Source organism: Eretmochelys imbricata, chromosome 2 (assembly GCF_965152235.1).
Source record: "Eretmochelys imbricata isolate rEreImb1 chromosome 2, rEreImb1.hap1, whole genome shotgun sequence".
Taxonomy (NCBI): Eukaryota; Metazoa; Chordata; order Testudines; family Cheloniidae; genus Eretmochelys; species Eretmochelys imbricata.
In genome coordinates, this window is record NC_135573.1 from 24,294,461 (window position 1) to 24,320,695 (window position 26,235).

Below are 26,235 nucleotides of genomic sequence, written 5' to 3' on the forward strand. Positions count from 1 at the left end.
GTTTCATAAGATCAAGCTGAACATTAACTTTTGTTACAAGGAGCGCTATACAAGTCTTGTTCCAACATAATGCTTCTCCTTAGAAGAATCATTAAAATGGAGGACAGTGTGGTCTAGTGGCGAGAGCACTGGATTCTGTTCCCAGTTTTGTCAGCGGCCTGCTGGGTGACGTTGGGCAAATCACATCAGCTCTCTGTGCCTCAGTTCCTTCGCCAATCTGTGAAATGGGGATAATAATACTTTGTAAAGTGCTTTGAAATCTAGTGATGAAAAGCACTATACAAGAACTAAATATTATTATTTAAAATCTAAGTCTCAGTAGAGCCAGATCTTGTTCCTATTAACCTCAGTCGGATATAGCACATGGATATCAGATTTGGATTAAAAGAAGAAAACAGTTTACAATAGTTATAAACCCACTAGACATGAATGGATAAAGTGATAACCAAAGTCTTCTTTCTTTCTTTCTTTCTTCCATCCATGATCAGGTGAGTGAATTTGCAAAAGTGTCATTTTCTTAACAGTTCTGCATGCTTTGGTCAAGATTATTAAAATAGGAATAACGTTAGGGTCTGAAATATATATATATTTAGGAATTTTAAATAAGTGGCTTGATTTTTTTGCAAAAGTGCTGAGCTCCCAACAACTCTCATTGAGAAAAGTAGGAGCGACTAGGTGCTCCGCACTATTGAAAAGAAAAGTATTTAGGTACCTAAAATACTGATTTGGGAACCTAACTTTAGTCTCCAGTTTTTGAAAATCTTGGCATTTAGAATGGGATCTGCTGACTTCAGTGACATCCTGTGACATTCTGTTCTTGCCACTCAGAACTGTAAGCCATTGCATTTCATTCTTGCTGAGACAGAGGTGTGCATTGCTGGAGATTGGATTCTCTCCCGCCCCCGCCCCCCCCACCCACGGGTCTATCTTCCTCACCAGCAAACTCCTCGAGACTCTGCCAGTTTAAACCTTGCCTTGCAGGTAAGGATCAGTTAACCCGAGTTCCCCAGAGATGTGTCTCTGCAGTGTCCATTCCCTCTCACTGTGACACTCGCAGAAATTAAGTTCACTGCCTCCAAAGACAGTGTGCTCTCCAGCTGATTAGGTTAGCTGAAGGCTCACACTTACTTCAGTATAAAACAGCACTGAGATGGTTTATAGTAAAACTAGAATAAGTTTATTAAATAAAAACCAGCAATGTAAGGAAGAGAAAAAGAGACCGGTATGGTTACAAACAAAACAAAACATGGTTTCTAGTGACTAAATCTTAAAATTAACACGTTACAATCTTTGCCTAAATAGTTTTCTTTCTTATATCAAGTTACGATCTCTAGCTCTCCACGCTAGGGGATCCAACTTTCAGAGGGTACTGTACACTATGTCCCCTAAGTTTTTGCTCCCCTTATATTTCCCAAAGTCCACTGTCTTTGCCTCAAGAGCCAGGAAGGATTCCTGGGGTGCAGATTCTGTCCCTTGGCATGATCACTAAACTATCTTCTCCATTGAGGGATAGCTCAGTGGTTTGAGCATTGGCCTGCTAAACCCAGGGTTGTGAGCCCAATCCTTGAGGGGGCCATTTGGGGCAAAAATTGGGGATTCATCCTGCTTTGAGCAGGGGGTTGGACTAGATGACCTCCTGAGGTCCCTTCCAACCGTGGTATTCTGTGATTGCTTGTTAGCTTGATGGCTATATTTACCTTATATGTAAATGTATTTTCATTGTCCTTTGCATGTGACCAAACCAGTCAGGCCGGTACAACAATATTCCTTCATCTGGGGCAGGCTGGGTTTATGCACTGCCTCCCAAACACATTTTAAGAACATATTTCCAGCTTTCCTTATACACAACTCACACAAACATCATACAATGATTTTTAAGACCAGCATGTCACCAATTTACATATACCTTACATGACACCTTTTAGATACACTCATTACTTCCAACACACTGTCATAACATGTGTCAGGCCTGACATGAATTACAGTATGGTGGGCCCAGTTGGCATTGAGGGACTTGCAGGACCACACACCCACCCCTTCTCGCTCCCCCTTCCTCCAAAAAAGTGTAATGATTGCTGTCAACCCTATAGTGCTAACTCAGCTATGGGAAAGTAAGTTGGATTCTGCTCTGACTTGTACATCAGCAGAATTGTTAACTAAGCTCCAAATTTCAGGATATTCGTAATGATGTATGTATGAGTATTACCTTATTGCCTGGCAGCCCCAAACAAGGAGAGGGCCTCCACTGTACTAGGCACTGTACACACAGAAATAGAAACAGACTGGCCTTTCACAAAAGAGCTTACAGCAATGAGGTTCAAACCAGGAAGTATACAACTTGACTCTCTGATCTCAGGTAATGAATTTACAAAGATGGAATTTAGGCGAGGAAGTCTTATTATTTGTATTATAAATAGCAAATACAATATGGAGTCACAGAGACAATAAATATGGATGCCCACAGTGCCATTTTCACACACTCTTGTCACAGCTGGGCCACGCTTTAACTTATTTTGGTTCTGATAGGGGGGCATAAAAAGTGGCCTACAAAGTTAACTGAAAAATGTGTGTGCACACACAGTTCCCCCCCATTTCATATCTAAGGCTCTGTCCACCCTGGGAGCAGAGCTGTATGAGACACAGCCCACATTGAAAGCAGTTGTTGCTAGTAATGTTTTTGGCACTGTTCCCATGACCAGCGTGGAGAGGATATTTCTCTTTTGCTAGAAAACTGTGTTAAACTGTACTTTGAAACTACAGGTGGCAACCCACATCATGGTTTGTGGGGCATGGTTCTCAGGAAAAAGTACCCGTCTACATGCTAGTCAGGGAAACCATAACAGGACGCTGCTAGCAAGAACCATTGTTTGATATGGTTATAACTAACGCATTCCCGTTCTGTGTGAACAGGGTCTAAAGGGAGCATTCAGAACATTTGTTGCTTTACTTCCCACGAAATCTGAATCAGTGCAGGCTGCTGGCTCTGCTTAATGGTGACCTCAAACTCACAATGGAACTCTGTTTAAGCCACATTATATATGATCAGTTGGTGGGGGGTTTATTTCTTTGTTGCACTGTTCTGTACGGCTTATAACAGGTGTATTGATCAATGCAGGAAACTCTGTAATACTGGAAAAAGAAGGGAGTTGCCTACCCTTATCGATACATTCTAGTCTCCATCAGGGTTTCATGGTGGGCATCATGTCATGAGCATAATGCTTGCTGGGTCATCGGATCAGGCAGGAGGTAATGATCACAGCAGGGTGGAAATTCCTGGGACCTGAAAAACAAGAAGATATGTTTTAAGTAACAAATGAATGTCCCTTCTAACCTAGCCACTCCGTGCTTGGAACTCCCACTGAAGTTCCAAGTATGGGACAGGGTCTAGCCCTGCAAGTCACCTTTAAGGATCAGTATTTCAAAGGAGCAACAACTACTAACCTCACCAGAGCTGAAATCCTTAACGGGAATACTATTAAATTAAACAACGGTAAAGGTAAGTTTAGTTTAAGACCTTGCTGATGTCCTTTTAACTCAATTGCTTTATTGTAAAACAGCTTAGTATATTTAGTCAATTAGTTACCCCAAGTTTTGGGGAGTGAAAGTAATATTTTCCCTCCCATTTTTCTAGGCTTCTTGAAGTCCATTCCCCTGATGCCAAGCACACTGTGGTTCTAAGGAGTAAGGATTCAGCCACAGCCCAGGCCTGGTTCAATGCTATCCACTCCAGTGCGAGTGACCTTATTCCTAGGGTGATTTCAGAGGTGAAAGACCAGCTGGGTAAAACCGGGATCGCTGGAAGTCGAGAGATTAGGCATCTAGGCTGGCTTGCAGAAAAGGTAATGAACATATTTTCTTTTTCATTTCAAAGCTCTCTGGATGTCTGTAAGTAGAGGCTGAATCAGATATTTGTTTTTATTTAGCTTTTACAAAGGCCTCTGATTGTGCCTGCTCTGACCTGTGGTATCTTATCTAACACAGTGGTTCCCAGACTCTCTGCTTCTGCAGACCATTTAGTAACCAGCTCCTCTTAGGGGCTTGCCTCCCATCCCAACCTTTCTGTCTCCCACTGCTTGGCTCTCAAATGTTAAAATCTGCATACACCAGGAAGACCTTTGGTGGTCCATGGGCCGCAGTTTGAGAACCTTTGATGTAGTGAGAAGAAAATCCAGGCACGCACAGGAACAGATCCAACATTATTTCAGTGTCAGAGCTCCAGAAATCAACTTTACGCTCTAAGAGCTTGTGTGCTCTGACTGGTTCCACTAGCAGTGCTGGGATATTGATTTACAGTGTCCTTAAAAAGACACACAATTTCCTCAGCAGCACGTGTGGTGTATTAGTGCCTCATAATGAGGCAAAGGATGCAAAAAATTTTCAGATACCTTTCCCAGCTCCATCCAAGGTTAGAAAAGTCAGCAGAAGTCCATGATGGTTAACCCTGCTGTTTATTTTAAGGTGAAGCTCACCCTGTAGAGAGCCAGACTGAGGCCTATATATCACATAACATTTTGGGTTGAATTTCACCATAATAGAATAGGGCCCTTTCTTAGAACTGCTGAACCTCATTAATGAATTTTAATGTTGAAATTTACAGTTCGCAGCTTTGGGCTTGACAGGGGAGCCTCCCTTTTCCCCACTCATTTTTATAAGCTCTTTGAACACAGAATATGTTTGGCTATTCTGTATATCCGAATCATCTCCCCGAAGAAGAGGCAAAACACCAATACTTATTGGGCATGAAAAGTTTTATTATCATCTGTGAGTATGTAGCCCCATTTTGAAGGCATACACCTCTATGTGCTAGGCCTGTATTCTTCAGAACAGGAGATTGTCTCCCAATCCTAGTTGAATGTAGCTGTTCTTCATTAGAACATTTACACACCTTGCAGTGGTCTATCGATAGGCTTAAAGTGAATATGCATGTTAAAGATGAGCAGGTTACAAGGTCACTTTAAAGCATCATATTTTGCATGCTCCCAGAGTACATTGCAGAGTGCCTTTCAAGCATTTGTGATCAGCATCACCACATAATAGGATTAAAATAAAGGAGAGTTGTGAAATTGCAGACAGTTCCCTAGCAGTACAGCAGGTGTGCAGTAGAGCACACTGTGGACACGTGCTAGCATTTAAATAAAGAAGAGATGAGCACCCATTCTGAAAATACACTGACATTTTATGCAGTGATACTGGCACAAAATAGCTTCCATATTCCACCCGAAAGTGGGGGCTGCATTGCACTGGTGGGCAATTGATTTCTCTTGTGATTGAATCCATTTGCGAATCCTTCAGGATCAAAGGTGCTGTGTAAATGCAGCTTGTTCTTGTTCTCATTAAAATGATTACTGAGTGTATATTTTCATAAACCGAACCCAGTGTTTCCTCATTCAGTAAGGAAAAGCATCTGCCGTCTGGCCTCTTCCTCGCAGTCACCATATAATCTTACATAATTACATGCGGTCCTCTTGCTTTCTTCATGTCATGTGATGGGGTGTCTACCCTCCACAAGCTCTGGGCAGGTTAATGTGGGTCAGGAGGGGTCAGTTCTTTAGATGCTGCACCTTGAGGGGAACCAGGGACTAAGAGGGCCTAATGGTAGATGACGTCCAGCTGAGGGAGGAGCTGGGAGAGCTAGGAGGTGAGAGCAGGAAGAGGTGGCAGGGATGAGGTCTGCAGTCACTCTCTAGAGGGAAAGGGAGTTGACCAGGGACAAGGAGGAGAGTAAGCTGTGGGGTCCTGCCCTGGATTCGGGAGACTTACAAGAGACCTAGAGGAGTGAAATAGCCATGGAGAGCCAAAGAAACTCCAGGGGTAAACCCGGAGATAGAGAGGTGGGGTAGGAAAGAGCCTAGGGGGAAAGAGCAACAGGGTCTGAGACTGAACAGACAGAGATTACTAGTCATCAGGTCCCGGGCTGGAACCCAGAGTAGCAGGTGAGCCCAGGTTCTCTTACCAGCCACTGGCAAAGTGGCACAGGACCTGGAGTTGGAACAGAAGACTGCCTGAGACGGCATATGGATAGTTGTCTGATGGGACCTTTCTTGCCCTTGAAGGGAGGGGTCTAGGTAGTGACCTTGGCCAGTGGGCCAAGTCATGAAGAGAAAGAACCCTGAGTCACAGAGAGGTCGGCATGAGTAGCAGATGGAAGGGGGCGCCAGATGGGGCAAGAACTATTTCCCAGATCTAACCACAAGGAGGTGCTCCTGCAGTGAGCGGAACCCCTTCACGTGGCTCTCAAAATCTTGCATCAAATGTTAGTGTTCATTGTGGACCGGCACCAAAATGGCAACATTTGCATTGACTTTAATGGGGCCAGGATTTGGCTGTGTGTACTGATTTCTGTATCTTTAGAATAGCTAAAATGAAGAATTAGCATTGATAGATTTTAAGAGGTGTTTTCTTTGAAAAGTAAACATGTTTTCACACCAACCTATCCACTCAGCTGTGTACAGTAGTAATGGTGAGAAGTCAAAAATCTTCTAACCACTTTATTGTGGGAGCCCATTTAGAAGGGGAAATAAAGGGTATGTACAATATAAAGTAAATCAGCTTGGTTTTATTTTGTCACCGGGATGCAAGCTGCAGATCCCTGGTTTCAGAAAGCTGACTTGGAAGGTGAGGGCACCATGGTGCAGGCTTCCTACAATCCCAGTCAGGAGTTGGTTGGTGAAACCAGAAAGTGGGAGGCGTCAGGGTACCTGGACGAGGAGCTGAATTCAGCACATACCCTGGGCACCCTCTCTGGCAGAATTACTCCTGTGGAGCCCTGGTCAGAACTTAAAGCTATTTCCAGCCGGTTAAAGTGCCTTGGGGAGGCCAGCAGCAGTACTATCTGTCCTTCCATGAAAGGGAATCGCCTCTCTGTTTCAATTGCCACTTGTCCATGGGGGGAGGAAACACAACATGGTGTTCCCACATGATCAAATGAAGCCCATTAGTTACATTATGTGTACCTGACTCATCTCAGTGTTTTTTTTTCTGCTTTCCTTACATTTGTGACAGGTCTGTAACTTTTCCGTGGACCCTTGTGGGAAGAAATCTGAGCTCTCTTTAGGAAAGCTCTCTTTAGTCTATAACCATTGAGAGCATTTATGACACCACTTTATAATTTGTAGCAAATCCTCATATTGTGGTTAGCATTCACTATGACATTAATCATGATGAATTTTTCTGGTGGTTGTAGGGATGTAAAATGTAATCCCATTGAAATGCCAATGCGATTGCTGGGGTTGTTCTACACTTGCACTAGAGTATTTCGTGTCCGTGCACGGAATTTAGCTTTTAACTTCAGCCTTTCTTTTACTGTAAATAATAGAGGCATTAGAAATCCTGGCTTAGGTAGGGCAATATTAAAATAAGTAGGTGGACATCTAGGGTGCTACATCTAATTGCACACTGCCAGAATTCTTCTGGGACCACTGCAGCCACTTATCAAAAAGCCAATCCTGAATCTTTCATCTCTGGCATGAATTTTCCACTCCAAAGGCATGTCTCTGCTCAGTGCTGAACAGTAGGGGTTTTAGGTGCACTTTAATAGGTATAGTTGATCTTTTGAAACACTGCTGCAAAGGATTTTGGGACACATTTAGGAACTAAAGTCACTCACGGCAGACTCCAAGCTGTTGGAAGAAAAGCAGCCAGACACAATGGTTACAGAGGTGCCCATCCCAATTTTTCCTGCACTTGACTGTATTGGGAGAATGGGTTCTGAAACATACCACATTGGCTTAAGGATTTATTAGTCAGACATTCTTTATGCTTTTCTGGTATTAACTCCAATATCAAGTATCAGCTTGCAAGGAAGTGTATACATTACCCAGTATGTAAGTTTCTACCCTCTCATTTTTTTCTTTAATCAGTCAGATCCAGGGGATTAGCAAGTATAGTGAGCAGGAGGGTACGATGATGGTTAGTCCTTACAGTCCCTCTCCTTTTTCATGCCCCTTATTAAGAGCCTTTTAGTGGCAGAATAATACATAAAAGAAATTCCTACCTGGGGGGACCTTTACACACATACTAAATGTGATTATACTAGAGGGACACTTTTAATAATGTCATTGCCATATTTCCATTTTGTCCCTCTACCAGAGCTCTGTGTCCATTGTCTTTCAGTGGCATTAAAATTTGCACCCCTGTTTTTTTCCCCAGGTGTCCATACTTCTGACTTTGCCTGTCTTGAGAGCTGTGCTTTTAAGCTCATGTTCAGAATTGAAATGAGTTGTTTATTTTCAGGTATTCTGCTGGGGCTCAACACCACTGTGAAAGGGGCTGTCTTTGATTCTTTCTGCATCAGGTGCCATTACTTGATGGGTATTTGGGGAAGTGCTTGTTTAGACAGGTGTGTCTTACCAGGTGTTCAGAGGCTGGTGAGATTTGAGCTCAGATTGTTCTGAAGAATCCTGTGCCATTGTTACATTTCAGGGCAACTGCACCTCTCTTCCCTCTCTATTGTCCAGCAAGGGTACCCACTATAAGTTTTTTGGGTCCCTAGTTGTCTTTTGAGTTGAGACCCGTGTATCTCTCCCTTCTAAGTGGGGTATTTCCAGGCTGAACAGTTCCCTACCTTCACTGTGTTGTTTCCAGCAAAAGACAATATCCTTAAGCAGGCTTGCTTCACATCTCTGCTTCAAGATAGTACACAGTGTTATTGCCGCAGTTTATAAGTTATTGCACAGTTCTTTCTAAGCATGCACCTTTTATTCTTAAGGTAAAAGCATGACAGAGAAAACATATTTAAAAATAATAAAAGAACCTATGTGCATGCTAATAAGCTTATCAGAGATCACCCCAACTGCAACATGGGCTTTGGGAGGAGCAGTTCTTCAACCTCCACCCAGGGATTTTCCTGCAGTTTCAAGTTCATCACACCCTTTCCTCCAAACAAGAACAATCCATGACTGGTTTCAGAGTAACAGCCGTGTTAGTCTATATTCGCAAAAAGAAAAGGAGTACTTGTGGCACCTTAGAGACTAACCAATTTATTTGAGCATAAGCTTTCGTGAGCTACAGTTCACTTCATCGGATGCATACTGTGGAAAATACAGAAGATGTTTGTTTTTATACACACAAATCATGAAAAAATGGGTGTTTATCACTACAAAAGGTTTTTTCTCCCTCCACCCCACTCTCCTGCTGGTAATAGCTTATGTAAAGTGATCACTCTCCTTACAATGTATATGATAATCAAGGTGGGCCATTTCCAGCACAAATCCAGGTTTTCTCCCCCCACCCCAAACAAACCCACTCTCCTATTGGTAATAGCTTATCTAAAGTGATCACTATCCTTACAATGTGTATGATAATCAAGGTGGGCCATTTCCAGCACAAATCCAGGGTTTAACAAGAACGTCTGAGGAAGGGGTTGGGGGGGGGGTAGGAAAACAAGGGGAAATAGGTTACCTTGCATAATGACTTAGCCACTCCCAGTCTCTATTCAAGCCTAAGTTAATTGTATCCAATTTGCAAATGAATTCCAAATCAGCAGTCTCTCGCTGGAGTCTGGATTTGAAGTTTTTCTGTTGTAATATCGCAACTTTCATGTCTGTAATCGCGTGACCAGAGAGATTGAAGTGTTCTCCGACTGGTTTATGAATGTTGTAATTCTTGACAACTGATTTGTGTCCATTTATTCTTTTACGTAGAGACTGTCCAGTTTGACCAATGTACATGGCAGAGGGGCATTGCTGGCACATGATGGCATTGGTGGATGTGCAGGTGAACGAGCCTCTGATAGTGTGGCTGATGTTATTAGGCCCTGTGATGGTGTCCCCTGAATAGATATGTGGGCACAGTTGGCAATGGGCTTTGTTGCAAGGATAGGTTCCTGGGTTAGTGGTTCTGTTGTGTGGTATGTGGTTGCTGGTGAGTATTTGCTTCAGGTTGTGGGGGCTGTCTGTAAGCAAGGACTGGCCTGTCTCCCAAGATTTGTGAGAGTGTTGGGTCATCTTTCAGGATAGGTTGTAGATCCTTAATAATGCGTTGGAGGGGTTTTAGTTGGGGGCTGAAGGTGACGGCTAGTGGCGTTCTGTTATTTTCTTTGTCAGGCCTGTCCTGTAGTAGGTGACTTCTGGGAACTCTTCTGGCTCTATCAATCTGTTTCTTCACTTCCACAGGTGGGTATTGTAGTTGTAAGAATGCTTGATAGAGATCTTGTAGGTGTTTGTCTCTGTCTGAGGGGTTGGAGCAAATGCGGTTGTATCGCAGAGCTTGGCTGTAAACAATGGATCGTGTGGTGTGGTCAGGGTGAAAGCTGGAGGCATGTAGGTAGGAATAGTGGTCAGTAGGTTTCCGGTATAGGGTGGTGTTTATGTGACCATCGTTTATTAGCACTGTAGTGTCCAGGAAGTGGATCTCTTGTGTGGACTGGACCAGGCTGAGGTTGATGGTGGGATGGAAATTGTTGAAATCATGGTGGAACTCCTCAAGAGCTTCTTTACCATGGGTCCAGATGATGATGTCATCAATATAGTGCAAGTAGAGTAGGGGCGTTAGGGGACGAGAGCTGAGGAAGCGTTGTTCTAAGTCAGCCATAAAAATGTTGGCATACTGTGTGCCACAAGTACTCCTTTTCTTTTTGCGAATCCATGACTCTGTCAGTCACTAATTTATGCAGTTTGGCTCCTTGAAGAGACTGAATAGGTAATCAGTCAGACAGTGGGTCTCTGCTCAAAGTGTAGCTCCAAAAGGATGGACTTGAGGTGGGTCATTTGTATTCCCCTCATCCCCAAGTATGTCCTAGGAAATCCACTTCACACGTAGTGTCCCCCAAAAGTCTTTGAAGTTCCTAATATGCCCCAGAGATTGCGTTAATCCTGCCTTCCTCTTAAAGAAATTCTGTAGAATCCCACAATAGTACACAGCCTTTTGCATTTTCAATACAATGGTTTCCCCCACTATTTAAACTTAATTCCATAAGGTTTATCCAGAATATTATCATATCTGTCACATCCATAATTGTGGTTCCTCCACTCAATGCTATTTCCCCTACCACCACAAGGTAAAACATAGACTCTTCCAGCAGGGCATAGCAAGCATGCTAGAACCTTAGAGAGAGATGGTTCTAGGGTAAAGGAGTTCTTGCCTATTTAGAGCTTTAAAGAAGATGAAGAACTTGAACAAGTCCCAGAATTTGATTGGATAAGACCCTGGTGTGATGTACTCATGCCAGCCAGGTCTGCTTAGGGTGGTGGCCTTTGCATACAGCCAATAGTTGCAGCTTTTGGATGACCTCTTGGTTCAGCCTGGTGGAACTAGTTGCAATAATCCAGTCTTGCATGTGTCCCTATTGCTAGGTTTGCACTGTATGGAGGTGGCCAGTGATTTTCTTTCCACTAGAAGTTAGCACAAGTATCTCAGCACATGAAGAGACTGAGTGTTATTTATTGTATGTAGCTGATATTTACAGTCTTCTGGTCTAAAATGTTGTCTATGTTTATGTCAGTAATTCCACCCTTAGATAAAGCAAGAATTGAAGGGGAAAATGGTTTGGTATGGAAGGGCTTAGTCTGTAAAGAAATTAGATAGTTACAAAAAACCTGAAGATACCACCGCTGAAAGCAGGATATGAGCTCAGGCAAGAGAAAATTCATTGTTTTAGCTACCAGATTAAGCAGTCTCACTCAGAAGATCTGGAGTGAGCTCCGTCAAGATGAAGGGAACTGAAACCTCAATCCTGCTCCATTAAAGTAAATGGGAGTTTTGCCAGTGAATTAAATGACAGTAATATCAGATCCTAGGGGATGAGGTAAGGAAATTGGACAGGCCTGGGTTGCATGTGTGTATGTACATTGGTCCCATCTGTTTGTCAATGGCCACCTTCTCTTACCTGTGTTCCTGAGTGGTATTCTCCTGTCAATCATGCAAGCAAAGGGATGCTTATGGTAGTTTGATTCAGTGTGGGAAGAACAGAATAGTGGAGTATGGGGCAAAATCCATCTCTTGCAGTAGAGAGCTATACCGCATAGGAAATTGTGACTTAACAGTTTGTATCTCAACAAAAGCTGAACAGAATTTCCTGGGGGGAAAGCCTTTTCTATGCTGAAAGGTTTAGCTGGTATATCTGTACAGTTATACCAGAAAACAGTGCTTTTGGCAGTATAGCTTATTCTGGTTTGGCAAGCAAAATAACTTTTTGCAATCACACTTTTTTTCCTGCTGGTTTTATTGCATCTACACCAGGACTTTTGCTGGCATAGCAGTGTCTTTAAAAAATCACACCTCTAATTGACATAGCTATGCTGGCAAAACTTATAAATGCAGACCTAGAAAATGCATTTTTGTAGCCTGGGGGCATCAAACATCAAAAGCCTCTTGCAAACTATAGAAGTGTTTAATGTTTCTCAAAGAAGAGGTCTCAAGAATCCTTTGTCATAGCATGCATTAGGCAACTTAAATGTAAGAGTTGCTAGCAGGTCCCTGATAATATTAATAATGTTTGAAACGAAAAAAAGGAGAAGATTCTCGCACTGGATCTTGACTCCAGTATTTGGCACATGTTAACAGAACTCTGCCTAGAGCAGGCAGATTATTGTTGTCAAAATCCAGTGGCTGGATGTGAGAGGAGAACATACCCAAGTGAGGAAAAGGAGAAGAAGTCACCTAACTGGCAAAGTGAATTGGAATTATTTTTTGGTGAATGATATCTCCAAAATGAAAAGTGTGCTAATATATTCTAGAACATTCAGACTCCTCTGCAGTCAGATAACCATATCACTGTACTGGAATTAAGATATGTGAGATGTCCTTTATCGCAGCTGTCTCTTTCAGTACTGGACTGGAGAGTGCTGTGTTGTTATCTGTTTTCCTGTTTTCTCTTATCCTTTGGAATGAAGCATAACACTCTGGTTGTGAAACGTGCAAGCTGTGCAAACAAGATTTAGTCAAATGGCACAAAAGTTACTGTGAGCCCATTTTTGGACTTCAAATGAAAACATTTCCATGTTCCATTTGCTTTGCATTTATTTACACTCTGGTTAGTGAAACAAGCAGGCAGCAGCAGAATTGATAGTTCCTCTACTCCTGGATTGTGGTCACGGATTTTCAGTACTGACTTGGTAAATTTTAAAGAACAAAAGGGGAGCTTCAGTGAAAATATGATACCATTTTTGAGATCTTAGAATAACCATGATATTAAAAAAGCATAAAATGTGTTTGAAAAAAACACCCTTAATGTAGTTAAAACAATTTTATGTAACCTAAAATAATCTATTTAGGTACTTTGGTTTAACTACCTTCATTTATTCAGCCATCTAATGCCAGAGAGGATAAGCTAAGAAACCATTAGAATAGAAAGATAATATATGGTATTCGCAAAAAGAAAAGGAGTACTTGTGGCACCTTAGAGACTAACCACTCATGCTCAAATAAATTGGTTAGTCTCTAAGGTGCCACAAGTACTCCTTTTCTTTTTGCGAATACAGACTAACACGGCTGTTACTCTGAAATATATGGTATTGTGGTTGTACCCCCCTACATTTTGACTAATCAGTTCTTTAAGCAGCCCCATTTTACAGATGGTACACAGAGGTGAAGGGACTTAAGTGAAGTCACACTAGGAACCAGTGGTACATTCAGGAATAAAATCCAGGCTCCTGATTCCCAACTCATTGCTCTAGTCACTAGAAAGCACTGTGGTGTTTTTCATTTATGCCAAAGTGACCTTTGACTTCTAATATGCCATAATTCCTCTAACCAATCAGCATGCTTTACGCCTGGATAAATGATATGCTGTCTATTTTAGAGTTTTCTATTGATCCTATCTCTATAACATCTAAGTGCTTCCCAAAAAAGTTTGCAGAACATGCAAAGTGCACTTTATCACATCACTGTCATAGAAGACTTGGGTATATTGCTGAATTTGTTTTAATTATCATTTGTGTCCATTTATTCTCTTCCATGCATCTGGTGAAAATGTTATCAAAGGGGAAGGTCATGTCATACGCCCTTGAAGATGGTCAGTGGACAAACCCCATCTATAATGACCTCATTGCAGCATTATACACTCTCCCTATCACCTCAACAATAAAACTCCTGCTACTTATCTCACAAAAATGGAAAAATCCTATATATTTCCCCAACAAGAATCTGATTTTTAAATCCTGGCTGGATCACTTATTTTTGAACACTTGTATAAGAACAGGGAGAGCTCTACTGTTGCCCCATTTTGCTTGACTTTGTAGCTTATTAACTCCAGAACTTGGTTGTTTGCTTCGTAAAACAGAACAGCACAGTGCTCAATTACATAAACAGACTGCATTGTCTGGGATAATGACCAGTCTCTGCTTATGAAAGACGTAAACCTGAAGTAACATGAAGAGTAATTTCCTCTCCTAGATTCAATGGCGTTCCTTCCTAGAACAGATGTATCCACACTGATGAAGCAGTGTTGAGAAGATCAGATTTTGGTAGTTTTTCGTTTACCTGATTGATGGATATATTTAGAGAAACTGACTCCAGTTTCCACAGTATGCATCCGATGAAGTGAGCTGTAGCTCACGAAAGCTCATGCTCAAATAAATTGGTTAGTCTCTAAGGTGCCACAAGTACTCCTTTTCTTTTTGCGAATACAGACTAACACGGCTGTTACTCTGAAACCTGACTCCAGAATGAGCAGACATTAAGCACACTGTCAGGACTCTCTCCTTCATTTGGGCAACACATATGGTATCCTTACCATGCTTGTGCCTATCATTTATTTAGCTAAATGATGATAAAAGCTAAACCAAATAGTGAAGTGATAAGTAGCACAGGGTAAATAGAGGGATAATGGGGGAAGATGGATATGAATGGCATGATTAATATTTTTAAAAAATGGACAGGAAGGTGAGTGAAAGGAAGAGATGAGGGGAAAAGAGGAATAGAAATTCAAAGGCCTGATTTTTAAAGTTGGCCTCCATTTTTGCAAGTAGAGTTTTGTTCTCAAAGATAATTGCACCGACATATTTGTTCCTGCAGTTAATTCTGGGCACATCTAGGCTCACAATAGATGTTTTGGGCACAGGTGAGTAGTTAAATGCCTTGCAAGTGCAAAATGGCAGGCTGAGTTTAAAAATCAGACCCTACATATCCCCAACAGCACTTTTCACAAGGGTTACATAATTAGTCCCAGTGCCCTAGTGAAATTCCAGTAGAGGTAATTACCTTATGTATGCTCTGAGTTCTCCCTATGGCTTAATTTACAGCAATAGTCTTCATTCCTGTCCTAAAATATTGCACATTGGTGGTACTGTTGCTTCAGACCCAGAGGAGGCTGCATTTCACTGGTGGACAACATTATTCTAGGGTTATGTCATTTGTGATACTTTGCTTAATTATACACTTTCCAGACCAGGAGACATATGATCTTTAATATGTCTCTTGTATGAATGCATTCGGATGCACACAGAATTTGCAGGGACATTTAGTAAAAATTAAAAGGCAGTCTGGCCTTCTGAATATATACTTAAAGTTGTGAACAAACCAAGTATTTATTTTGAAAGAGGAAATTGTGACCCGTCGCTTGGAGAGAGCACAGCAGTGGAAACGGGTGCAGAGAACTGCCAGAAGGAAACTGGGTATCTCTCTGCCTCTGCAGGAATCTTAGGAGAAGTGTTCCTTCTAATTCCACATTCACTCTCATCCTCTGGAGCTGTAGCATATAGCTCCCTTTATTAAACTACTGCTAACAGTTTCTGTGCATATCACAGTGCCTAGTGCAGGGGTTCTCTCAACAACTCTGGCCTCTCTGACAATTTTTCCTAAAATACTTCATTAACTTTCAGAAAAACATAAATATTCACATATACATGTCCAAATCATTGTAATTTATTTATGTAAGGGTTTTTTTTTAAATCAATAATACAAACAATGTACAGTAGTTTATATTCTTTACTGGACCTAAACAGAATAGAAAAAAAAGTAAAATGCTTTGCATGTTCTTGTCTTTTGTGGCGGTTTTTTTTAAAGACTTGCTAGCTAGTAAGTCTGCTGGTATGAAAAGTGATGTTTGTATGTTTGTTAATATCATTTTTCACAGCAGCAGACTTGCTAGCTAGCTGGGAGGCAGTGAAAAGTGATATTAACAAACATACAAATATCACTTTTCACAGCAAACTTACAAAGCCCTGGCAAGCTGGGGGACAAATTAAGCCCTGGATGGGGAGGTGGGTAGTGAGGCAGCGGGGGCTAGGGCAATGCATGAGGGGCTGGAGAAAGCAGCGGGGCCAGAGGCGATGGGCTAGGGGAGGCAGTGGGTCCAGGCCGAAGTCCTGTGGCCCTTGACCAGAGCCTGCCACCCCATGAGAACCTGCCACCCCAGGACTAAAGCCTGAGCTCCACTGGGCCCAGGAAGGTAGGGGACTCTTACCAGCTGCCTGCTCCTCCAGTGTTTCTGGCTGCAGAGGCTGGCAGGGCCCAACCCCTGCTGGCGGCTCCGGGGGAAGGGCCGCTGCTCCCCTATTCTCCCCTCCCCCCAATCACGGCCGAGGAGCCTGTGGCCGCAAGCAAAGCCCTGGGTGGCCGCATTTGAGAAATGCTGGCCTAGTGCAACCTGACTGATGCTTCTAGGCATTACTGAAATATAAATGTTCAGTAATATCACTTGGCTGAAGCAAGGTCTGTGCTTCATCTCTGGGACCACACTCATCACAGATAGGTCTGTGGTGCCCAGTCTTGTGTACCTTACCCACATGAAGCACAGATCAGAGTAATTTTCAGAAATGGCTTAAGCCCTGTCCTCACTAAAAGAGAGCCACTTTAACTAAGCTGTTTTCAACAGCGTTCCTATCTGAGTATCCTATCCCTTTGCTGAGCTCCGATCAATAAGTGTTACCAAATGTACAGTCACTAATTTATCACATAATGCAGACTCAAGTTTAAAAAAGTGTGATGTAAACTGTTAACCACAGTACCTGTGTTGCTTCTCTAAAACATTTTAAAGTGTGTTAGAGATGGGGCACGCTTGTTGACTGACGAATATGCATCTAGATCAAAGCATGGCTCTTCCAGTTTGCTGCCTTATATAGCTTACTTGACTCTCCTGCCTTATGTAGCAAAGGCCCTCAACTGCTGCTTTGCTGAGCTATTTTTGCCTGAGTGTACTTGCTTATGCTATTCTCAGTCCCTCCATGTCAGACAGTCTTCACTGTGGCATGTTCCCTGCCTCAGTGACAGTGAGGGTCAGAGTAGATCTTTACTCTGAGCCTGGGTTTAGGACCACCTCACAGGAGAACTCTCCGTAATTCTCTGCCTCCAGATGGCGCACACAATGGCTCCCTTTGGAGCAGAGTTTTCACTGGGTTGTAGAAAAATGTCTCTTTGTTTCTTGATTTGAGGGAGAAAAGTCTTAAAGCCAAACTGCTAAACTTTAAAAAAAAAAAAAAAAAAATCCCTTTGGCTTTCTGAGGAGAAGCATCCCCATCCCAATCCCCCAACTTTGGAAATGTTGGACAAAGAGTAGTCTTCCCTCCCGCCCCCACCCTCCTCACACACACAGTCACCAGGGAAGCTCTTGCACCAAAGGCAAAGCTCCCAGCTGGTGTCTGGGTGAAGTACATACCAAGACAGAAAGCAGGCGCCCAACTTGCATGCGGACAGTGTCCATGCTGAGATAATTGAGCAGGTCACAGAGAAACCAAGCTGCCAGCTTGTGCATTGGTGAGGGCCGTGCCAAGATGATTAAGGAGGCTGCATGGACGCTCCCTTCACTGAGACCAAGACAGAATCAGTGGAATAGAGCTGGTGGTAAGTTCTTCAAAGCCTCCCCCAGGCACGGAACCCCTATTGCAACCGCTTGCAGAGCAAGCAGCAAAGTTCACTGTAATCTTGGGGGAAGGCAAGTTCCCTCCATAGCAACTAGACAGAAGGACCACAGTTCTGATCCTGTCTGGCAATTATGTTTCTATGGTCACCTAAAAATTGATGCAATATTAGAGGCTGCTTTTAAAAACTGTGTCCTTAACACCAGAAGTGGTGCGCCTGGACCTGTTGGGGGTATGGGCCTAATCCAGCTTCCATTGATGTAAATGGCACTTTGACCATTCAACTTCAGTGGGCATTGGATCAGGGCCCTGGCCAGTCTGCCACTGCACACACCAGTTATATTGCTCAGATGCTGTTTCTGGCTGACAACACCTGCCATGTAGGTGTAAACAGGTGGGTGTGCCAAGCATGCTCCCAGAAGCACTATGCATGCTTTGTCCTTCACAGGCATAGTGCCTCCCTCCACCTTTGCTGGGGTCAGGGGCTACAGTTGCTAGAGGCCATCTCCCAGTACTACATTGGCTCTCGGAGAAACCGTTCGGTCCAAAGTGTCTGTTTTGCCAAACAAGAGTTGACATGGAAAATAACAGATTTTTTTAAAAATACCCTGCAAAGAAACTAAAGTTTGCTTGCTGGAGTGATTGGATTGACCTTTAGGAAAATATGAAAGTAAAAAATATAATGGTGAGGGAAAAATTGCATGCACTATAATTTTCAGAATGGCAAGACATTAATTCAATGCAGACTCTACAAAATCAGTCTAATTTTAGCCATCAACCTCTGCTTATATAATATTCCCCTAAAGCTATTAACTCCAGGCTTTTACCCTGTTATTGCATCTTCTAAAAGGAAAATACCTTAATACCATGAGAGCCCTAACAAAAATGTGCCATTAGACAATTATACTGCAACAAAACTTTGGAGACAGTGTGGCAGTATTTCTTTCTTAACCTAATTGTTCTACTGCTAACATTTTCAATGCTCCTGGTCACAATGGAAGGTGAGAACATGGCAGTGGCATATGCAAAATAATATATTGTGGGATACTGGTCACAGGGACCTTCTGCAGCAAGAACAGGTTAGTTCTGTGTGAAATTTTCATAAAGGACTGCAGTTGAAAGGAATCCATTAGTTGAAAAGTTAACTTATATCCTGCACTCCCCACAACCAGTACTAGTGTCTGCGTATTTTAGTTATTTGTTTTATGATAGGAAACACGGACAGAAGAGCTTTAACTCAATTCCCCCTTCTCTCCCCCAAATTCTTCAACCCTATAGGCTGATCTCTTGCTGCAAAGTTATCGTGTCTGCTCATTTGGAGCAGTAATGAGTTATATTAATTCCCCCAAAGTGTTGTTACTTTTTCTCCCCTCCTGCTTAAGCACTCCGCTGTCTTTACTGTAACATAAATAAAAGCTTTAGCGAAAGACTGAAAAACAAATTGATAATGATGGAGCCTTCTTGTCTTCTCCAAGGGGTTTCCTCTTCTCAGTTTTTAATGAGGCCCATATTAGTTGTCATTCTTACCTTTCCTAATAAATAGTTTGAAATAAAAGCTTTTAATATGTGCAGCATAATTTGTGCCAAGCTGCTGACCTTTGCTTTTGATAAGACCGCATTTGAGGCTCAGTCCCAAGACCAAACATATTGTTGGATCAATCATGTTGATTTTTGGCTCTGATAGTTACATGCAGCTAATGAGTTGTATGGTGTACACATTAACCTCAGACCTGACTGTGCGGATGCCAAGCACGTAGCAAAATCACACTGGGGCTTCAAAGAGACGCACTGTGCAGGCATCTTAATAGAAGTGTGCAATTAAAAACAGTAGTACATGTCACTGGTTCACTGCTTGTGGGAGTAGAATGTAATCAAGGGAGGAAAAACAAGCCATCTTCTGTCTGTTTAAAAAAAATCTCTGCATCATAAAGGTGCTTTATGAACTGTGAAATAGAGATTAAAGCCTGAACATTTAAACAGTAAGGTAATGATTTTACTACCAAAGGGGAAGCTGCTTTGGGGAACAGCCACTGAATAATACATTTAAGGCTGTCCGATTACCACACAATGATTCTCCTTGGATTTGAAGGCATTTTAGAGCAGTGCTATAATTTCCATTTGACAAACATGTGATTACATATGTATCAACACATTACCCAAGGAGGGGCCTTCCATCTGCATAGGAAAAGGCCACTTTGATCAGTGGTTGGGGTACTAGAACACGGTCACAACAGCTAGTTTATATGCAATTGCTTTTGCTCAATTGTGAGAAATGCTGCTGGATTGAACAGGCCAGATTATGATCTCGTTTTACACTGATGTTAATCCAAAGTACTTCTATTGAAGTCAATGGAGTTACCTCATATCTGACACATTGCGTTCAAACTGTTAGCAACTAATTCTGAAGACACCAGTTCACTAAGAAACACAGGGCTGAATCCTGCACTTCATATTCAGTCTCTGAGTCCACAGGAATTTTACTTGGGTAAGGGCTCCAGGATTTGGCCCCAAATTAGTAACACATTGTTACCCACCTGGCCTTGTTAGCAGGCAGCTGGTTAACCATCCACATAGAGCCATGGGCAAAAATCCCAACATGCACAATCTGTTACTCCCGGCCATTTACCTCAGTTTAAGGATTGGGAAAGAAAACAAACATTGCATGTTAACCACATGAATACAAAGCAAAGAATGCTGGGACGAGCATAAGCCTTAAACATCCAGCTGCAGGAGGACATTAGACATGCAAAGGTGGAATAAATACGACCACAAATGCCAGACAGCTCCAAGCCATCTCTTTAATACAACAAAAATTTATCAATTAGGCTGAAAGAATGTTATTGCTTGAAATAGGAATTCAGAAAATCATGAAGCATTGAACAACAAATTGCTCTCTAGGAAGGCTCCTGAAACAATTTTCAGAGCAGTGTTTACTCACGTCTTACTAGAGAGAATGTCTTGTGGGCTCTCTCCCTCCCTTCGGTGATCAGATAGTATCTGATCTGATCTGTGTAGCCTGTAGAGGTGATGAAATGTCAGTAGAGAGTAGGTTTTTGGACCTAAAATTTGGGTTTGATAACAAGACCACATAAAACATGAGTGAAGTGAAGTGAGACAATTCAGAAGCAAGTGAGAGAAAAGTTAGGACATAACCCCAGGTCATGTGTTTTGGTTTTAACAAGTGTTTTAGACAAAATGGGAACATTTTGGAAGAATGGGATCTGTATCGATAGTTATTTGAATGATATTTATGCAGATGTTCATTAAGATGTTTAATGTGAAATAGCCAATGAGAAAGTAGAACATATTTAATTGTGGTAATGGAAATACAGATATGGTAAAAGGTAGGCTTAGTGCTAATTAACTAAGGGGTATTATGATTATACCAAGGGCAGTATGCTAATTTTAGGTTAGCATGCTCATCCACTATCAAGGTACCATTAGAGAGGGTTATATACCCATTCTACTCATCCAGGGACTAATCACCCCTACATACACCATTTCATCCTGGAATGTGAGTATCAATGCAGTGTATGATTATATTGGAAAGCCTGGTTGCTTTCACTAATTTTGTTTAATAAATTCTTTAATTTTGTTCCTCATTATGTCATTCACAGTCCTCCACGAAGTTAAATTATCTGTAACTGTCCCCAGAAGCTTGACCCTTGAGGAGCTGAGTTTGGTTCTATTCCTTATTTTTAAACTATAAATTGGGAACACACAAATCGAGGTTACATGTGGCAACTACAGCACTTGCTTACCTGGAGAATTGGTATTAGTGACGTCTTTGATTAACAATTGGAAATGAGGAGGAGCCAGCACCCTATGACCAGTCTGCTGTCTGTGGACCCTTGACCATTTCTCTTCCTAACCAGATATAGCAACATACCTTAAAAAGTCACAAGCTATCATAAAGTCCTGCCCAGAGGGAATGTGGGAAACATAGGATAGTCATCAATGCTGCACAGCATAAAACCATAACATGGGTACGTTTTAGACGGTATTATTTAAATTTTACAATAAATCTTAGATTCCAGCCATAAGACTCGAGGCAAATAGCCTTACTGAATCACAGTTTCTTCTTGCCCTTGACATACAGCTCTCCCTCTCCCAGAAGCCCTAGCTGCTGTTCCCCCTGGCTCAGCCAGGTTTTTGTATAGAATCTCCTTAGTTTCCTGTCTAGTTTTCTAAACATACAGCGTAGGAATGCTTTCTCTTTGAGCTCACCATGGCTTCATCCCCATTGAAAATAATGGGAGATGGCTTCCCATCTTTATTAGGGGAAACCTCACTTTCACATACCAAGCCTTTAGTAAAATTGTGGCCATCCTCCCTAAGGGCATCTTCTGGCTTCAGTCTCATTGGAAACAATAGGGGAGGGTGGCCATCCTTGTTAGGGGCAGCCTCGATTTTTATGAAATGACAGACATTTTGTGCAAAGGCAAATTATGCTCAAATAAATTTGTTAGTCTCTAAGGTGCCACAAGTACACCTTTGCGAATACAGACTAACACGGCTGCTACTCTGAAACCTGTAAAGATTCACTACATTAATTAATAACTTTGCTTAATCACAACATAATTTCTCTGAAAACTAAGTACTCTGCTTATCCAAGATCAGATTCAAAGGTGACTGGATTACAGCCTGTGAGCACCTTCATGGAGAGAAGATTTCGGATAGTATAGAGGCCTTTTTAATCTGATAAAGGCATAACGAGATCTGGTGTCAGACGAGGTAGAAGGTTTAAATTGTTAAACAGTGAGAGTAATTAAATATAAGAAAAACTTATACCAAATAGCTCAAATGATAGCTCAAAACAGATGTGGATGGAATATGCTCCTAACCTCAGCCCTACTCAACCTTTGCATTGGAAAAAGATGAACAACTCACCAAGATGGACAGTGGATTCTGAGCCACCCAAAGTCTTTAAATCAAGATTGGATATTTTTCTAAACTATTTGCCCTAGCTCAACCAGAAGTTAGGGTTTGATGCAGGAATTACTGGGTGAAATTCCGTGCCTTGTGTTATGTGTGAGGTCAGACTAGATGATCATAATGGTCCCTTGTAGTCTTAAAAATCTATGAATTGGTTAGTGAAAAGAGTCTAAAAACAGATGACATATCAGAAAGTTTTTTCATAAAGGTTCCATTTTAAATTAGTTCTAACTCAAACCAAATAAATCTGGTTAAAAATCCTGTAAATTCACTCTCTACTCGCAGATTATGTGCATAAATTTGGAGAAGATATATGGTGGTATTCATGCAAAACAGAAGCTGAATACTTGCTTTAAGTGAAAAACTGAATCCAACCTTAATTATAGAAGCACTACGTGGTCTCTGTAATAATATGTACACTGGATAGTGCCAAAAAGGAGAGTACGAGCATTGTTGTTGAATATCACATTCCTGAAGTGCTGATTGAGTGGTTTTTGGCAGTGCATTATATAGGAAACCATTTATGCTAATGTATGGTCCCAATACCAAAGAAAAGGATCAGCCAAAAGAGCGAGCAGCCTTTATGTTCTATAGTGTTCACAGGACATGATGGGTTTGGTCACTGCTAGGGTGGTAGTTTTCTGTGGCTTGCTGCATATGAACTCTAAAGATAAAGTTGCTCAGTGCAACTCTAAGTTAAGTGCCTGCTCTTATGAATATGCTCAGTTTTGCAAGAAGCAAATACATGTATCGAGTACCTTCTTATAATGTACAGTCTACCCGGAAAGATAATGGAGCAAATAATTAATTAATTTGCAAACACCTAGAAGATAATAAAGTGATAAGTAACAGTCAGCATGAATTTGTCAAACCAACCTGACAGCTTGATAGGGTAACAAGCCTTGTGGATAGGGGGGAAGCGGTAGATCTCTGCTTTATTAAGGCTTTTGACAATGTCTCGCATGACCGTCTCATAAACAAACTAGGGAAATACAACTTAGATTGAGCCTGTAAGGTGGGTGCATAACTAGTTGGAAAACCATTCCCAGAGAGTAGTTATCAGTGCTTCACAGTCAAGCTGGAAAGGGATTAAAATTCAGAATGATCTGGAGAAATGGTCTGAAGTAAATAGGATGAAATTCAATAAGGACAAATGCAGAGTATTCCACTTAGGAAGGAACAGTCAGTTGCACACATACAAAATGGCAAATAACTGCCTAGGAAGGAGTACTGTGGAAAGGGATCTGGGGGTCATAGTGGATCACAAGCTAACTATGAGTCAACCATGTAACACTATTGCAAAAAAAAGCAAACCTCATTCTGGGATGTATTAGCAGGAGTGTTGTAAGCAAGACAGAAGAAGTAATTCTTCTGCTCTACTCTGTGCTGATTCGGCCTCAACTGGAGTATTGTGTCCAATTCTGCGCACCACATTTCAGGAAAGATTTGGACAAACTGGGAAAAAGTCCAGAGAAGAGCAACAAAAATGATTAAAGGTCTAGAAAACATGATCTCTGAGGGAAGATTGAAAAAATTGGGTTTGTTTAGTCTGGAAAAGAGAAGACTGAGAGGGGACATAACAACTCTTTTCAAGTACATAAAATGTTGTTACAAGGAGGGTGGTGAAAAAATGTTCTCCTTAACCTCTGAGGATAGGACAAGAAGCCATGGGTTTAAATCGCAGCAAGGGCGGTTTAGGTTGGACGTTAGGAAAAACTTCCAAACTGGGTGGTTAAGCACTGGAATAAATTTCCTAGGGATGTTGTGGAATCTCTGTCTTTGGAGATTTTAAGAGCAGGTTAGACACACACCTGTCAGGGATGGTCTAGATCAGAGGTGGGCAAACTATGGCCCGCGGGTCCCTCCTGCCCGGCCCCTGAGCTCCTGGCCTGGGAGGCTCCTCCCAGTCCCTCCCCCTGCTGTTCCCCCTGCCCTGCAGCCTCAGCTCACTGCGCCACGGGCGGCGGGGCTGTGAGCTCCTGGGGCAGTGCAGCTGCTGAGCCACAGCCTGACCCGGTGCTCTGTGTTGCGCAGTGGTGTGGTTGGCTCCAGCCAGGAGGCACGGCTGCCTGTCCTGGTGCTCTGGGCGGCATGACTGTAGCGCTGCCAGCCACCAGTTCTCCAGGCAGCGCGGTAAGGGGGCAGGGGGGTTGGGTAGAGGGCAGGGGAGTTCGGGATGGTGGTCAGGGGGCAGGGATGTGGATAGGGGTTGGGGTGGTCAGAGGGTGGGGAACAGGGAGGTTGAATGGGGGTAGGGGTCCTGGGGGGGCAGTCAAGGTTGGGGGGCCTGGGGGCGGTTAGGGAACAGGGAGGGGTGGATGGGGCAGGGGTCCTGGGGGGGCATCAGGGGGGGTGAGAAGCAGCCTCCCCTAACTGGCCCCCCATACAATTTTGGAAACCCAATGTGGCCCTCAAGCCAAAAAGTTTGCCCACCCCTGGTCTAAATAATACTTAGACCTGCTATGCGTGCAGGGGACTACACTAGATGACCTCTCGAGGTCCCTTCCAGTCCTACGATTCTGTGATTCTATCTTTGTTGCTCAAGTTGCATCCATTTTTCAGGGATGTGCAGTCCTTAGCTATCACTCTCTCCAAGGTGGCAATTGGTAGTTTGCTGAAATAAGGAGAAAGCAGATGGTCGGTAATTGAAAAAGAGAGAATGTGATTCTGGAGACAGAGTGCCTGAGAATGAGAGAGACAGTTGGAAGAAAAGTCCAAAATGGGGCTTATGCGAAGAGTAATTCTCATTAGCCTTGTGTATATAGACTTTTTGAAAATCTCCCACCATTGCACTACCCCTGCTGCTGCTCCACCAATGGGAACATTCTGAGAGGTGTGTAGACACCATGACAGTAATAATGCCACTATGAGGCTTAGACTAGCACCCCCGCCACTGCTACCACTGGTTGAGCAGTTCTGGTGCTAGTGGAAAGGTGGGAGATTTCCCTAAGAATGCTAATATAGACACTGTTCCTGGAGAGCCTAACCTAAGTGATCGAGGAGTCATGGGGGCAAATCATATATAAACTTTGGAGAGTGTGAAGGACATAGAACTGATATGTAAGGGGCAGAAGGTATAACCACCAGTGTCATTATCCTTTCCTTCAGCATGTAATAGCTGGGGAAATAGTTGTGTTTAAAATAAATAAAACAAGATAGCTGGGGACCAAAGCATGAGCTGAACATGATACAAGACCTGAGAGTTGGTTAAAGGTGGATCTAGGTCACTTTTCTACACATTCCACCCCAATCCTGGTACAATGAAGCCTCAATCTTAACTAAGGCCTTTTTGCCACTAATGCAACATCAATAATGCAGAATATATAACAGCTAAAATCTTATACACATTCTGCATAAGTGACCACAGAATGGGCCCCCAGAGAAAATATATTGAGACATGCAGTTCTATCTTAGAACAGATCACATACACTAATCACTATTCGTATACTTAGGGTGACTCTGAATATTTTTCTCTTCTTCTAGATTTTAGTCATGTTCTGTTTTAAACCAAACAGAGGAAACAAAAGCACCAGAAATTAAGTGGTTTGGGGGGCGGATGCGGGGG

General features: G+C 42.5%; 1 protein-coding gene across 1 annotated transcript in view; it reads left to right on the forward strand.

Moving 5' to 3' along the window:
• Positions 1 to 26,235, forward strand: part of SNTB1 (syntrophin beta 1) — a 177,869-nt gene that overhangs the window by 102,064 nt on the left and 49,570 nt on the right. The window contains exon 4 of the mRNA XM_077809846.1: positions 3,632 to 3,839. Coding sequence (XP_077665972.1) covers positions 3,632 to 3,839 — 208 coding nt within the window. The remainder of the gene's footprint in view (positions 1 to 3,631; positions 3,840 to 26,235) is intronic.